This window comes from Bombus affinis, chromosome 3, assembly GCF_024516045.1.
Source record: "Bombus affinis isolate iyBomAffi1 chromosome 3, iyBomAffi1.2, whole genome shotgun sequence".
NCBI classification, from domain to species: Eukaryota; Metazoa; Arthropoda; class Insecta; order Hymenoptera; family Apidae; genus Bombus; species Bombus affinis.
This window is the reverse complement of record NC_066346.1, coordinates 6,226,537-6,241,502: the sequence shown is the minus strand read 5'-3', so window position 1 is coordinate 6,241,502 and position 14,966 is coordinate 6,226,537. Positions and strand designations below refer to the sequence as shown.

The window sequence follows — 14,966 nt, the reverse complement described above, 5'->3', positions numbered from 1 at the left end:
ATTCCGGCTCAGGAATGAAATGGAATTTTTTATTTTAAATGGTCCAATTCTCGCCAAAGTGGCCAGCTATCGGTATTCCAGCAGAGGTTTCGATTCAAAATTTTCGGATACAGTGATTGACTTCGCTATTTTGTAACATTTCTCTTTTTAAAGTAAATGGAAAATAAAACTAAAGAGTATCAGGTCTGTAAGTATGAAACCGGAATTTGCCTATAGATGGCCCCAGCTGATAATGTAGTTATCACTATACTTCGTCATTGATGCTTAAGTCTTTGTTGACATCTCACAAACATTTTCGACTCAGAACAATACAAGTTTCATACAACAGCATAGTTTGGTACATGTCTGCTGTAAAAAGAGAAGTACAATATCCTTCGAAAATATAACAAAATGTTCGTTTTTTTCTTAACTAAAAGTGTACAATACTTTTCAAAATATGGCAAACGTCGATTTTTGTTAACAGAGGTGTTGCTCTGGCTTTCATCTTTGTATCGAATTGAAGGATATAGGATATACTTTATAAGAACAGATACTTTTAAATGAATATGTGATAATAAATTCTACGATTATTGGCAGTCTACGCAATAGAGAACGCGTTAATAAAGAGCGATTAAGTCCAGAACGTACATTAAGATTTAATTGATCGTCAGGGAGAAACGGGAAATTTTAGGTATCTTTAATATATCGCGACCGATTCGTAAAAGCGGTTCTACATTTTTCAACTGTTAATAGGAAAGCCTAGAAAATACGGAAAACTGATAATTGAATTATTTATTATCACAAGCTATTATTCATAATTATACATTTCTAAATACAGTAGATTTTGTAATATAAATATAAGTACTTATATTTATGTGATTTTGCATTCATTCATAGTTTAAATAAAATATAAATCCATAAACTACTTCTATGTGAAATATAAAAATACTTTACCTGTTTTATGACTGTACAATGAATCTGATTAGATGACAGACGTTAAAAATATAGAAAAATACCAATTTTTTTATTTAATAAATAATATTAAATATTATTCAGATGCTGTCAAAATTGCGAATATTTTAATCCCCTAAATATATGATTTTTCCAAATATAAGAAAGCTCTATGTGTGAATTTTTGAAATATGCACTTGCGCAAAAATAATAATTTTAAAAACCTACGCGTTGTTTGTATTATTCGCTGTATAGTGTAACTTATAAAATACTTTAGCGTAATAATAAATATTCCAAATATAAAGAAGGATAAAAGCTACAAGTAAACTTAAGATATTCGGGTTGTAAAAATAACAAAGTAACAAAATGGAAAATAGTACAATTTCTAAAAGAACTGTCTCTGTATTGTGTCAATACTTCATAATTCAGTCGTTTAAATTTTATATTCTAAAACACCATGCAATGAACATTACGTGTCTGCCATATTAGGAAATATAAACATGTTATCAAACGGCAACACTCTCGGCAACATAAACTCTTTATTATAATTTTGTGCGAACTTAATCAAAATATTATTCGTAAACACAAAATAAAATATGATACACCGCCTATCTTTTGCATCATATCGTGCAAATTTACAAAAATTCAATTTGTATTCCCAAGAAATTTCATAAAAATAATCAACATTTCTATTACACAGAAATTGTCGGAAAGTAGCATAAGAAAATTTCGAAGCAACAAATCGGCCAGTATCGATCATTGGTCGAACCCGACTGTAAATGGAAATTTGCGATTTTACCAGTTGAATCAGCCAGAAATTAGACGTACCGGAGTTAGATTGGATTCGAGATGACGGAAATAGAGGCAGCAAATCAAAGGAACAGGATTATAGCAGTAGCAATGAAGGATAAAATTGCTGGAATCGACTGAACGAAAGAGTTTCTTAAGACTTCCTTAATTTTTCCCCAACAACTTCCTCAATTTCGATAAATTGTTCCAACGAATTGCTTTCGCTGTTCCCATTTACAATCGGAGTCATAATTCTGCAAAAATTGTGTCAGTTGTGACAAATAACCCATTTGGGATTTATCACATTCAGAAAAGTTACTCGGTTTTTCTAGATATGCAAATGGATTTGTTTTGTTTGATCTGCTGTATTTTATGTTTGCAAATAAATATATTTAATTAATAAATAATGTTATTGTGTAATACAATAATATTTACAATACATATATATAATAGTAATAATAATATTTATTGTTTAAAGTATAATCTACGTTTAAATTGATCGATAACTATCTAAAAGAGAATTGAATTGAACAGCTGTTCTTTGAATGATATAAATTACTAATATAAATAATTTGGAACATACATTGTTAGTGCATTTATTTCTAATGGCATTATATTTGGACAGAACTTAATGAACATAATAACTTTTAAAAGCTAACGTTAATTTTCCACAAAATTGCTTGTTTAATAGATACTGCCTTGCGCATAGTTGAGCAGAATATCTACTCTCTCGTGGTAACGCTATAATTTCCATGAAAATCTGTTACAGACGGTGGCGTGGTGGGTGGTTCGAGAGCTGGACCGGTGGTGACTCCCCATACATTGGAGTTGACACCACGTGGTAGAGTTTTGCTGCAACTTGCACCGCCCGAAACTGCTCGAGCGTATTTGCCGCCGGAATATCGACCGGGTCGTGTATATTCGGACACCGATTCAGAAAAGGTACGCATTGCTAATTAAGCGCTGCCTTAACATCATGCAGGGTTAATTATCAGAACAACTGATTCGAGAAGCTAAGCTTTTTCGTGCTTGTATATTAATTATCATTAGCCATGTTTATGTATTAATTATTCATTGTTAAAAATATTAATTATCAGGCGTGCTTCTATATTAATTATTAATTGAGACCCGGTGAAACGTATTTTGACGGTTAATTGGAGATACGAGTCTGAGAACGAATGTGAGGTGTAACAAAATAGGTGAGACGAATATATGTGGAGAAAAATACGCGATAAGCTTGGGTTTGAGTAGATTTTTATCGAAATAAATAATCATTTCTAATGATAAGTTACATATATGCTTGGGTTGATTCATTATCAATTTCTCAATTTTTGTTAGTGCAACATGCAAGTAGTGCAAATGTCCGATATCTACTTAAAAAAATGATAGAACGATATCACACCGCCATTTAATATATAATTAACGAAATTAATAAGCCATTTAAGCGTAACGTCTTTCAACAGAGGCACACGTCGCGTATCAAGCCAGGTTCTTAAAATGTCGTAATTAAGCTCCATTCACGCGGTCCAATTTTCTCTTGCTCGTGTCACTTAAATCGTGCTTTGAATTTCTTGACCGGACATTTTTCCATGAATAGGCCGCGTTTCGTTCGAAATGAAACAAACACGGTCGTAATTCGCGTCAACCGATAATTAATCATAGCCAAGGTGTAAATGCCCTTTCACCTACGATCCCAGTACCATACGAAATTTCGTCGTGGAACGCGAAACACTGATGCAAACACAGACGAATCCCGACGAACGCAACGAACAGCGTGCAAATTGTTTATCGGGAAATTAGCGGTGTGTCTTCTTTCTTTTCGCCCGCATTCGCGGTTTCACACGCAACCGTGATGTATACGCGCGGGCGCGTGAAATATTTAGTTTGACGAGGAACCGAGGGATGCAGGCGGTTCAAGGATTTTATCAATTTGATCGAATTAAATGGCAGCGGAGAGATATGCCGGAAAATATTGTGACATAGAACCTAGCTAGAATAATTATTATTACCACCAATTAAAATCACACGTATGGATAATGTTATATAAAATATTCGCGTTTTAGGAGCGTGATGGAATACCGTGGATAATCGCAGATTTCGACGAATTAAATTTTACGAAATTCTGTTTTAATACAGTTATACAGTGTGTCCGAGAGTTTAAGAGACAAATTTTGTATGTGTATTCTATGGGTCTAACAAAATAAAAAAAATGTTACGTAAACATGAATGTCTACGTGCCGTCCTTCCGAGCCTCAATAGGCCCAAGGATCCATCATAAACTTGAACTTCTAAATTCATTGTGCTCACATATGGTTTAAGACAATTTGTTTGCCCGGAAAGACTTTCTAATCCTAGAAGTGTTTTCGGCTGGTTTTTATAAAGGTCCTTAGGTGTATTATGCGGTCTTAAGGATTACGGAGGAAGCGGGTAGTGACCTAACGCAAAAAGCGGACATGTACCAAACGGAAAATCCGGGGTTTCCCTTAAACAAAGACACCAACTAGCAACATTGGTAGGAGGTTCCGTCCTCTCTCGTCACTCATTAATATCGACTAACCAATGGACATAGCAGATCGTTGTCCTCACCTTGCTAACGAAAAGTGTGAGCAACGAATCTGTTTTCTTCGCTCAAAAACCACACCCACACCGAGCTTTCCTTCGTAATTGCACGAGCGCAAAGAGTCAGTCTAGTCAGTCTGTTCAATCGCTACTTCTATTACAACACGAGGGCCTTCATCTATCAGAGTGCCGTATCTCAAAATCTCGTCTACGGCCTTTATATCATACGTAACGGTGTAACTCATTGGTGTATTAAGTGTTGAAAATATAAATTGTATAACTCTGCTAATCGCAGTGTTATACTACAACAAACATCCCCTATTATCCTAACCGAAATAAGGGGATCGATCTATTCGTGGTGTCGATTATTACAATCGTAACGGGAATTTACGACTTCCGTTGACGCGTTTTCTCGCGTCCGCATCTCCCCTCGATAGCTCGAAAATACAATGAATGATTTAAAGTTCGTTTAATATCTGGTTGTATTTTCGTGGCTGACGCGCGTATATAAAGCAATTATCTTTTTATTTGGTATCAAAAAGAAGGGAACTGTATTGTAATAACTTTTCTCCTCTTTATATATATATATATATATATATATATATTTTTTTTTGTCTCTTCAATATCGTTATTTAATCAAATTCTATCCGTTAGCTGAGTTTCTGCTTGGTATAAAACATTTTATTTGCTCGTAAAACATTGGATCAGGGATCGTGACATGTATTAAATTGCTAAACTTGGTGTTTGAGGTGCGTAAAAAAACGAAAATGCAATTAAAGCTCTGTTGAAAGAGCGCGTGTCGAAAAAACACGATAAATTTAATCTATATTATTATACAAATAGGGTATTCTAGTAACCTTACTCTGGTAGAATACTCTATTAACAAATAGCGTAGCTCTTTTAGCGTAATTTATTTCCCGTAATTTATTCTAGCGTAATTTATTTTCCTCATGGATTATTTTCTTGCCAATATTTTTTTTCCATTAATATGTATATAATATCATATACCTACTTTAATTTTAATTTCGATTTCATTCAATTAAAACTTCGCTATTATTCAAAACAAATTCATTCTTCCTTAAATATAAATTTTTCAACATATATAAGAAACGATAAATATATTGTTTATTATTAATTATTATATTATTTAGCATGGTGTATATTGTTTAAAGCATAATATACGTTTATTTTGATAGATAACTGCCCAAAGGGAAATTTAATTGAACATTGAATTGAACAATCTATTGTTCGATAATTATCAATAAGGTTGTGTAGCTTTCTGATTGTAATAAATTTACTTGACTTTAGTATTTAATTAATCTGAGAATTATTAATAATTAATTCATTAGAGTTATAATTTTCGTTACGTAAGTAAGTTTTTAACGTAACGTTGATAGAAAACATCTTTACCATGATTAATTATATACATGAACTATCTATTAATTTATATTCGTAATGTTAATTGCAGATCATGGATTATTTACAGGATTAAGGATTTTGTGTTACTGTCCTCACCCAATGGTTTTTAATACTTTCTCCACGATCCATTCATATTGATACTACGATTTCTGATGATGATATACGTATAATTTTCCACTAGCATGATTTCCTTGTTAACAACGCCGTTTCTCTTTTACGAAAACAGCCAGCTCGAGTTTCATTGATTTTATTGCAACTGTTTCGTGGTAAATAATCTCCAATCAAGACTATATCCCACGTAAAAAAGAGCAGTTACACAGTCAACCAATAATTGTAGTACAATCAGAAAGAATGTGATTCCTCGTGCAAAAAGAAATAGAAAATAGAAAATAAAGCAAAAGCGAAATTTTATTTATTAGAAGATCGCTACATATTCCAAATAAAACATTTGGTATACTCGTCCTTCTCGAACTACGTTTCTCTTTTTTTTTTTTTTATAGCTCGGATTCCCATTTTGGGGAGGCTGATGATCGTCAAGCGGGTCGTGAAATGTTTTCTAGCGGATTGCCAGAATTATTTTCGGTGGTAATTATTTCTATACGAAATTACACCAGTAAGGTTTTTTACGTTTAATTATATCAATGTCGTTACAGTGTAATATTGTATTAATAGTTCAAATAATATACTGTTTGTACATATTTCATAATTAAATAAAAGTGGCTCAAGGTGCATTGTGGTGGGATAGGTACCTAATCCTTCGTAGCAAAACTAAAACATTCAGTACATTTAAAAAATTATGGAATGTTTATCGACATCTATTGTATTATATTTATAATCTGTATAACACGTGTTATATCACACAATCATTGGTTAAATGAGAAATATTTAGAACATTTTCCAATGAAGACACGTGGTGAAATTTGACATGAAAGACAAGGGTGAAATTTCTTTTAAACTCCCAACGACCTAGTTTAAACCACGGAGGATTAAAAAAATATGGGAAACGTTCACGCTTGTTAAATATTCCATATTATTTATTTGGATTATTTGTCCCAACGATACTTCGGTAATTTCTTAAACTTTCATTAGAGTAAATCTTAATTCACGTTTGACGAATAGCAAATTTTCTTTACAAAATTCGTAAATGCGTTTTTTTTGCAAATATTAAGAAAGAAGAAAAATTCGTACATTGCTTCGTTATAATAAAAACGATCTTATATTTACCTATAATATAGTGCTACAAAAGAGGGTAAAAATAGAGGGAAAATATTAAACTATCCTGTCTCGAAAAAGGTTGGAAAACATTACTCTACAGTAAAACGTCACGTGGAAGAATTTTATTTTAGTTCACATTTCCAATATGTTTTTACACGAGAAGAAACATCCCTCTGTCGGTACGAGCTACCAACCAACGCGACCAACAAAGACACCCTGTATACAGATGAGAATGTAGAAACGCTCGAAGTTTATTTATTGTACCCGCCGTTTATTTTCCCTTTAATCTGCACGAGATAAATACCGGCTAGCTGAAACAACGGACTTCTGTCCAGTAGCAGACAGGAAAGAAAAGAATACCGGGAAAGAGGGAGGTAGAGGGTAGGAAAAGAAGCGAAGGAAAGATACAGAGGCGTCGAGAGACGCGGGTGTATTTAGTTAGGCGACGCAGTGGCAGAAAAAAGATTTAACGATCGGCTCGTTAATTACTCGAATAAAGTGCACGTGAAATTGGCTGGTTGCGTTAATTACGGACTGTCGTGAAATTGAAACCTTGACGCTTCTCCGCGATATTACGTTTGACCAGTTTTCCTTGCTTTTCTATTATTATTTTTTGATTTTTGGAAAGAAAGAACATCATTACTTTATGAGAAGAGTTATTTTTCTGGAGAATGGATATTTATTTAATTAATTCATATATTCTATATAGATCAGTAAAAAAGCAAAAGAACGAAAGGCCACTTAATCACTTGCGATTTATAAAAAATTTAGTAGACCAGTTGAGAGGAGATTTTCGACAACCACGAGACCGAGCTTCGATGTCGACTGCTAATTGTAATGAAATTTGATTAAATGGACAGTTCCATGTAATTTTAGTAGGAACGAAAAGGGATTGTAAGATGTATTCTTACCGAAACAAAGTAGGAAAAAGACACGAAACAATTTATTATTGCGATACTTGTCCCGACAAGGATGCAGATGTTTTATAAATTATCATACTGTTAAGGTATAGAGAGGATTCGGAAATACAAATAGTTTACTTTATTCACACACAACAGCTATACATATATATTATACTCTGAAGACCTCGACAACCTTCTTGGACGCACGCTTGTTGTCAACCGACTCACCCAGATCCTTCTAACGGCCTTCAATCGTCTTTTGGCTCAACTCTGACCTGGACGCCCTCTGACGGTTATACAACATTCACATGTACAGTGTAAATGTATCATCTATCTACCACATACAAAAAAAGTATACAGAAAAAATATTAAAAAACAATATGTTCATAGATGTAAATATATATAGATTATTAGGATATAACGTTTTTAAAGTTAATTTTTGTGTAATACCTTTTCAAAATACTCGCCACATACGCTTAAAATCATCTCGAGTTGTTGCTCCGCCTGACTGAAATGGTCGTCGAGTGCAAAGGGTTAAAATCAGCCACATTGCGTAAACTGTCTCTCATCCCAAAACAACTTTCCTTGCACATGATCTTTTCAATAGTTAGCACTTGGCAACTTCCTCTTTCTTCAGTGAACTTTCCATAAAAGAACATGCTGATGTGGTATACATGAGAAACATTCTCCACTTTGGAAACATATGGTAACACATTCTTTTCACAGACTTTTAAGCTGTAATGCAATCTCTATTCTATTCGTATATACATATCTGTATATGAAGAGCACAATCTGTAAAATATTTAAAGTAAAATTTTCCCCCTAATACATATTTAATATATAAAGTATATAATACATATTTCTTTTTACATTCCAACGTTTGATTATCATACTCCTTGTATATGTAGACTTCACTCGATTTATAGTACTCAGTGCATCATTGGATATACAAGTGATGAAGAAATCATTGACAGAATTAATTTCGTTTCTGTAAGCAATATTCAATATAGTAAGTATAATGCAGTTAGAAGATAAAAAAAATTGAGCAAATGGTAAGAAGCACAAAAGAAAATAATTCTGAGGAATTTATTCATTTACACAAAAAATTTGTAATTTTTTGTCAGTCTAGAAAGATTGCGAGGCTAGATTACAAGACCAAAAAGAACATGACTTGTACAGACGTATAAGTGCAGTAAATTATCACTCTCCATATAAAATGCAGTCCAGATTTATGTTTAATTATCGAAAAAGTCCTATTACATCAATTTCTATCTCTGCGTTTGTGTTCCTAAAAATATAGACTTGCGAAAGTAGTATTTTTTTTTTATTTGGAAGAATTTTACAATCAATTCTCATTGAGAATTATAAGTCAATTATTCTGGCGTGGTTCTATGTCGTGTTTATTGTTTGTTTGATTCTAGTTGCGAAAATACGCGCAGTCTATTGATCAGTATATTTTCCCAGGCGACTTAATCCCATCCTAAACCTTCTTTCCCCCAAGAACCTTTTACTGTCAAAGATTATCCCTTATTTAATCTTACAGAAATCTGACAAAAAACAGGATCTCTGATAATCCGATAGTCTTATCAAGTCAAAAGTAATTAAAAATACTCGAGGTCAAGCATGGCGAAAGACATTTCGTATCGGTAGAAACGACGAACCCAGCTCGTTATGACGCGGAAACGAATTCGCAATTCCTTGCAATTTCATACCAATACCATCCTCGCTACATACCATATTTATGGGAATCTGTGCGCGTGAAATATCCAACGTTGATTACATGCGTGTTACGAAAGATGCAACATGGGCTGGGAATTCTGTTTTTCGCAGATAGAAATCGCTCTTGTGTTTTACGATCATCCTCTTATCTCAGTTCCATGATCATTTTCACGAAGAATAAAATTTGATGGCTCTTTTACGACGAGATACTAGAAGGGAATATTTTGGCAACAGTTTTTCAAACAGTGAATTTTATAGTTATTATACAGTTGAAATAGCATAGTCAGCATTTTATCATATTTCGCAATATGTTGTAATTCTTCAAGTTTCAAGTGTTTCGTAATCTTTGAAATAAAGTCAAGTTGTACAGATTGTTGCAAAATAGTGTCCAAATATTTTAGATTGCGTGAAACGAAATAAAGAGGATGATAAAACTTCTGCTTTTTTTCAGTTTCGAGACGATAGATGGGATATTTTAACCAAAGAGAACAAAGTTCTTGTTAAAGGATTAAATTGACCAAAACTCCACTTTCTTTATCTATACTTTTAATTATTTAAGTATAAGAAATGTTAGATGAATTTATAAATTTATAATTTATAATTTCTAAAGTCGTTATATGCTTCCACGTTTACATATTCTCCGTTTGAAAGTTGGAATTACTTTCTAATATTAGTCACATACATTTTCAAAACTATTTAGCTGCCAGACTTTATCCAGCTTAGCCTGGTGTAACCTGCAAAACTGTATAATATTCAGTTTTCTCCTTTTATCTCTTGAACAGCATTACGAGGTAAGCTTCACATGGAATTCCGGTGCTTTCAGATGTGGATGTACTCGCTGGGAAGGGCATTATTGGACACGACCCCGAGAGTCGCTGCACTGACAGGAACGGTTTCCGTTTCACCCTCGTCGGCACTTCAGTCCGTTTTAGCCGCCATGACGGAACCCGATCCACGAAGACGAGCTTCCTTGATGAATCTGCTAGACGTAAGTCTGTAAATCTAGCTGAAATTGTTTTTTGCTTTCCTTTTTTCTTTCCTGTACTCGAGATCTTTTGTGAACATCGACTGCTTGCATCCTCGTTTCTTAAATCCTTTCATATGAAAAGTGAGTTTGCCTTCATATGAAAACTGATGTAATGTAGCCAGAGGAATAAAAAGAAACGTTTCTTTTTTACTTTCTACGTATCTGGTAACTTTTTCTAAATACAATTATGAAATCTTTATAATTGTGTAAATAGTTCTGTATAGTTCCTACTAACAATCCTTTGTTTTCAATATCATTTATTTTTTTGATGTGGGGTTGAAAAAAATAATAATAAGCTAGAAAAAAGACACGTATTTAATAGGTTAAATTTTTTTGTTTATTTGGTATTTTATTTTTACAATCAATTCTCATTGAGAATTATAAGTAAATTATTTTGACGTGGTACTGTAACTTGGATTATAAGAGTTTATAGTATGTTTGATTCTAGTTGAATCTAATGCTTCAATCTAAAGGGTATTGTCTTTTTAGTCTGCGGATCTGATCCATCGTGTCAAGTAACTAATGGGTTTTGGTGGTTGTTAACTTTTATATTATATCTGTTTCTGAACTTGGATATTTCTTCTTTAACTGTGGATATCTTAAGGTCGCGATTGGTAACATACCAAGGTGCGTCTATTAAGGATCTTAGAGTTTTTGATTGGAATCGTTGGAGAATTTCTATGTTGGAATTACTCGCTGTTCCCCATAGTTGAATCCCATAGCTCCAAACAGGCTTTAATATGGCTTTATATAGCATTATTTTACTCTACACGTTTAAGTTGGAACGCCTGCTAAATGGTACGAAACTTATTCTACTTGGATCTAACTAGTTACCATATAAATACATTAATAGATGCAATAGTGTACAAATTATTTTACTCAGTCACTGTATACGCAAGATCGCTTAACTCTGTCACTGAGTCACGTCTCACTGTGAATACACGATCCATTATACCAGGTTTTGTCGTGCAACGTGATTCAGGGGACGCATCATAATTACGAATGCGATTTATTCGCCGTTTTTGTAAGGTCGAAAATTAATTTTCGTGTCATGGCCAAGAGCAACGGGCGAGACGTTGTGAATCGCGAACGTGGTTGAAGAAGCAGCTGCATCGGAGTTGAATCGGATGCATGCATACGCGCGTTACAAACAAGAGGAAAATGGCTGGCGGCGAGAATAACAATGCAATCTCGTAGCTATAAAACGCAGGGGGTCTGGTGTTATTGAAATTCACCGGTTATCCTATCCAGCCGAAACTTCGACTCGAGGTTCTTGTTGTCCGTTTGGACGAATCGTGAAACACACGTGGGGTGATTTGTACCGTTTGCATAATTTTATTCAAAGAAGAAGGATTCTGCGGTATACGCTGGGCGAAGCTTATCTGCGATGCAACGGGGTAGTTTCGCGAAACACGAGGCGGAAAGTTTCGAGCGTCCTTGAGTTTTGATAAATGAATCAGTGATATAACGAGCGAGATGATAAATCTTTTTTTAAAGAGCGAGAACTTTCTTTGTTTTTATCCTCTTGTGCTGTGTCCTATATCTTATTTTAATCCATTTTGGAAACTATGATTCGGGTCTTACAAATAAAATATTCAAACATGGAAAGTCTAATTTTTTGTTCTTCTAGAAAATAAGAAATTGCAAGTGAAAGACACATTGTAATTTTAGCGCGATCTTTAATGTTATTTCTTCGGAACAGAGACTTTATTTTCGGCTTTATTTACACAAAAATATTGACTTACTTTGAAAGTATCATATTAACAAATATTTGTTATCATACAAGGTTCGTCCACCTTTAATTGGAAATAAACATTTCTGTATATTATGTTCTGTATATGTTATTTCGTTTATCGATGTCAAATATTTGAAAACCAGTTAAATTCTACCCATCTCGTATTACTTCTAAAAATAGATACATTATCGAGATATGTAACTAAAATAACTTTAAATAGTATTTGTGTAATATCATTATAGTATAGTTCAGTATTAATTGAAATAAATATTTTATAGTTATAATTAATTGAAGTTATAATTAAGTGAACAGACCATTTATTTGTTGACACTACATGTATAGGGTAACATGTATCAATGAGAACAGGACAATTATCGTGTTTACCAACAGATGGATTATTCCTTCTACGTAAATGATTCATAATTTTTACTATTGCATTCTGTTTGTAAACTTATTTTTTTATTAATTCCATTAATTTTATTTAGTCAAAAATCAACGATAGTTATTATTTATATAATAACACAATGTGTCAGAGATATTTGAAAACTGATAATAAATTAATAGATATTTAGAAATCATAGTAACATGTACTTAATAATCAAACGTTAAATAAAACATGAACATCTCACAGATTGATATTACAACGATATTCAGCTTATCGAAAATTGAATTTGAACGTGTTACGAAATTAATTTAATTTCATCTAAATTGATTCTATAAATCTGTCATGAAGTGGTAAATATCAAATTGATAAAGTAGATCAATTTTGCTCCTTAATCGTTCATTTAATTATTTATTGATTGCTATTATTACCTTAGATCTTCATGTAGACATAAATCTACTGTAATTCTACTGCTTGATAACGATACTTGAAACAAACTATGATATCTAAAGAACATATCTCGTGAAAGCTATTCCAAGCCACCGGAACTAATAGAAAATTTTTCAAACAGAATTTTTACATTACATTACACTCTCTAGTTCTTAAAATCTCGCTACAATTATTAGAAATAACATTGCGCGAAGTTTCATCCATAACAGCCTTTAGCAATTAATTTTTATTCTCACAACTTTGCTGGTACATATACCTAAATCGTTTTCAATTTTCTCCAGCAAAAAGATCCTACTTAATCACCTGCAACTATTTGTACATCTCTTTCTTCGTTTTTACCGTTAATTTCGTTTTAATCTTATCTAACTATGCGAAAAGCTACTCGATCGAATGGCGTCATCGCAAAGGGTTACGGATTATGCAATTAGGTCGATCACGTCTGACTGCTATCATCGCGCATTGCCGATACAAATTTCATTAATATCGGAGCCGTGAAGGCCAGGGCGATCCGTCGATCGGTATATGGCGAACTCTCTGCGATCGCAAAGAGCACTTGAGCGCTTGCGAAGGCGGACATTCGAGGGCAGCTTTAATTCAATTATATGTCGCGCGAACATAGTGGAGGAGGCGAGTGGGTCGAGCCGACTCTATCAGTTTAATACCTAACACCTAGCCATTCTATAATGGTGTGAGGAATTTCAGTAATCTATGACCTTTCGTTTTGAAGAATAGTAGAAGGAGACGAAAATAATTAAATTGGACAATTTGGTTTTGCGCGCGTGTTCAAATAAAACTTCTACTAGATATATCGGTACCAAAGTAATTCTACTAACTAGTTTTGTTACTAATATAAAATAAATTTATAAGAATGACGATTTTGGAAATCACAGATTTTTAGAAGGAAGCTATTATAGTTTCCTCGCATAGTTTTGCTTTTCTTCGTGATATTTTTTATAATTTAATTTATGCATTGAAAGATTGCTTAGGTAGATAAAAGGATGTTTTTAACCTTCTCCAAGTATTAAATGTACATTTTAAAATATATTCATAACTATTTCCAAATTTGGAAAATATAAAACAATCAGATAAATATCTTGATTATTTATGACGATCTGTAATGAAATCTTAAATAGTCTTTTAGTTTCAGTTTCATTAAATGTTACATATATGTTAAAATATACACTGTGTTCTAACAGTTCAAAATACTAAATATTTAATAAATGTTTGGTATGTTTGGTATGTTGTAAATTATTTATCTGTGAGTATGTGAGAATCTACTTTAGAAATAATTTAACTGTACTTTCTAATTCTACCGTGTATAAACTTACATTTAGATTATGTAGGAAGACATGTATATAGCCACAAATTATAAGACCATTTAATTCCATTTTATGACATTTTCGTCTTTTCACAATCCTTCTAGAGATATATCTTGTCCCTATTGCACACACTGTTTCATTACATGTAGCATCTATTCCCAAAATAGATAAGAAACAAAAAGATTCATATAAAAAGAAATAAAAAAAAAATGTGTCCTATTTGGCTTTCTTTTTGAATTACAGCCACTTTTATCCCCGAATAATATGCAAATACTTAAATAGAGGTATTCTACAATTCCCGATAGGTATTCTATAATTCTCATCTAAAAGCATAAAAATATTCTTGAGTGCTCCAATTCAAAGATCGTATGCATAGCTTAAAAACACCATGGTGATCAATTCAAATGTATGGGGGAACGACAGTTACAAAAATAATTTAAAAAAATGTTTCTTCGAATTTACAATTACAGACGGTAATTCTCCTTACGATAAATAAATTTATAAATTTATGATTCCCTTT

The 14,966-nt window shown here is 32.9% G+C and overlaps 1 protein-coding gene across 8 annotated transcripts in view; it reads left to right on the top strand.

Annotated features, from left to right (window-relative positions):
* The window catches only part of LOC126913986 (uncharacterized), a 215,228-nt gene that overhangs the window by 112,219 nt on the left and 88,043 nt on the right, over nucleotides 1-14,966 (top strand). For all 8 annotated transcript variants that reach the window (XR_007709533.1, XR_007709537.1, XR_007709532.1 and 5 more), the window contains 2 exons: nucleotides 2,489-2,661; nucleotides 10,357-10,521. Coding sequence is in view for 1 of the 8 variants with exons in the window: in XM_050717334.1 (XP_050573291.1) it covers nucleotides 2,489-2,661; nucleotides 10,357-10,521 (338 nt within the window). In the remaining 7 variants the exon portion in view is untranslated. The remainder of the gene's footprint in view (nucleotides 1-2,488; nucleotides 2,662-10,356; nucleotides 10,522-14,966) is intronic.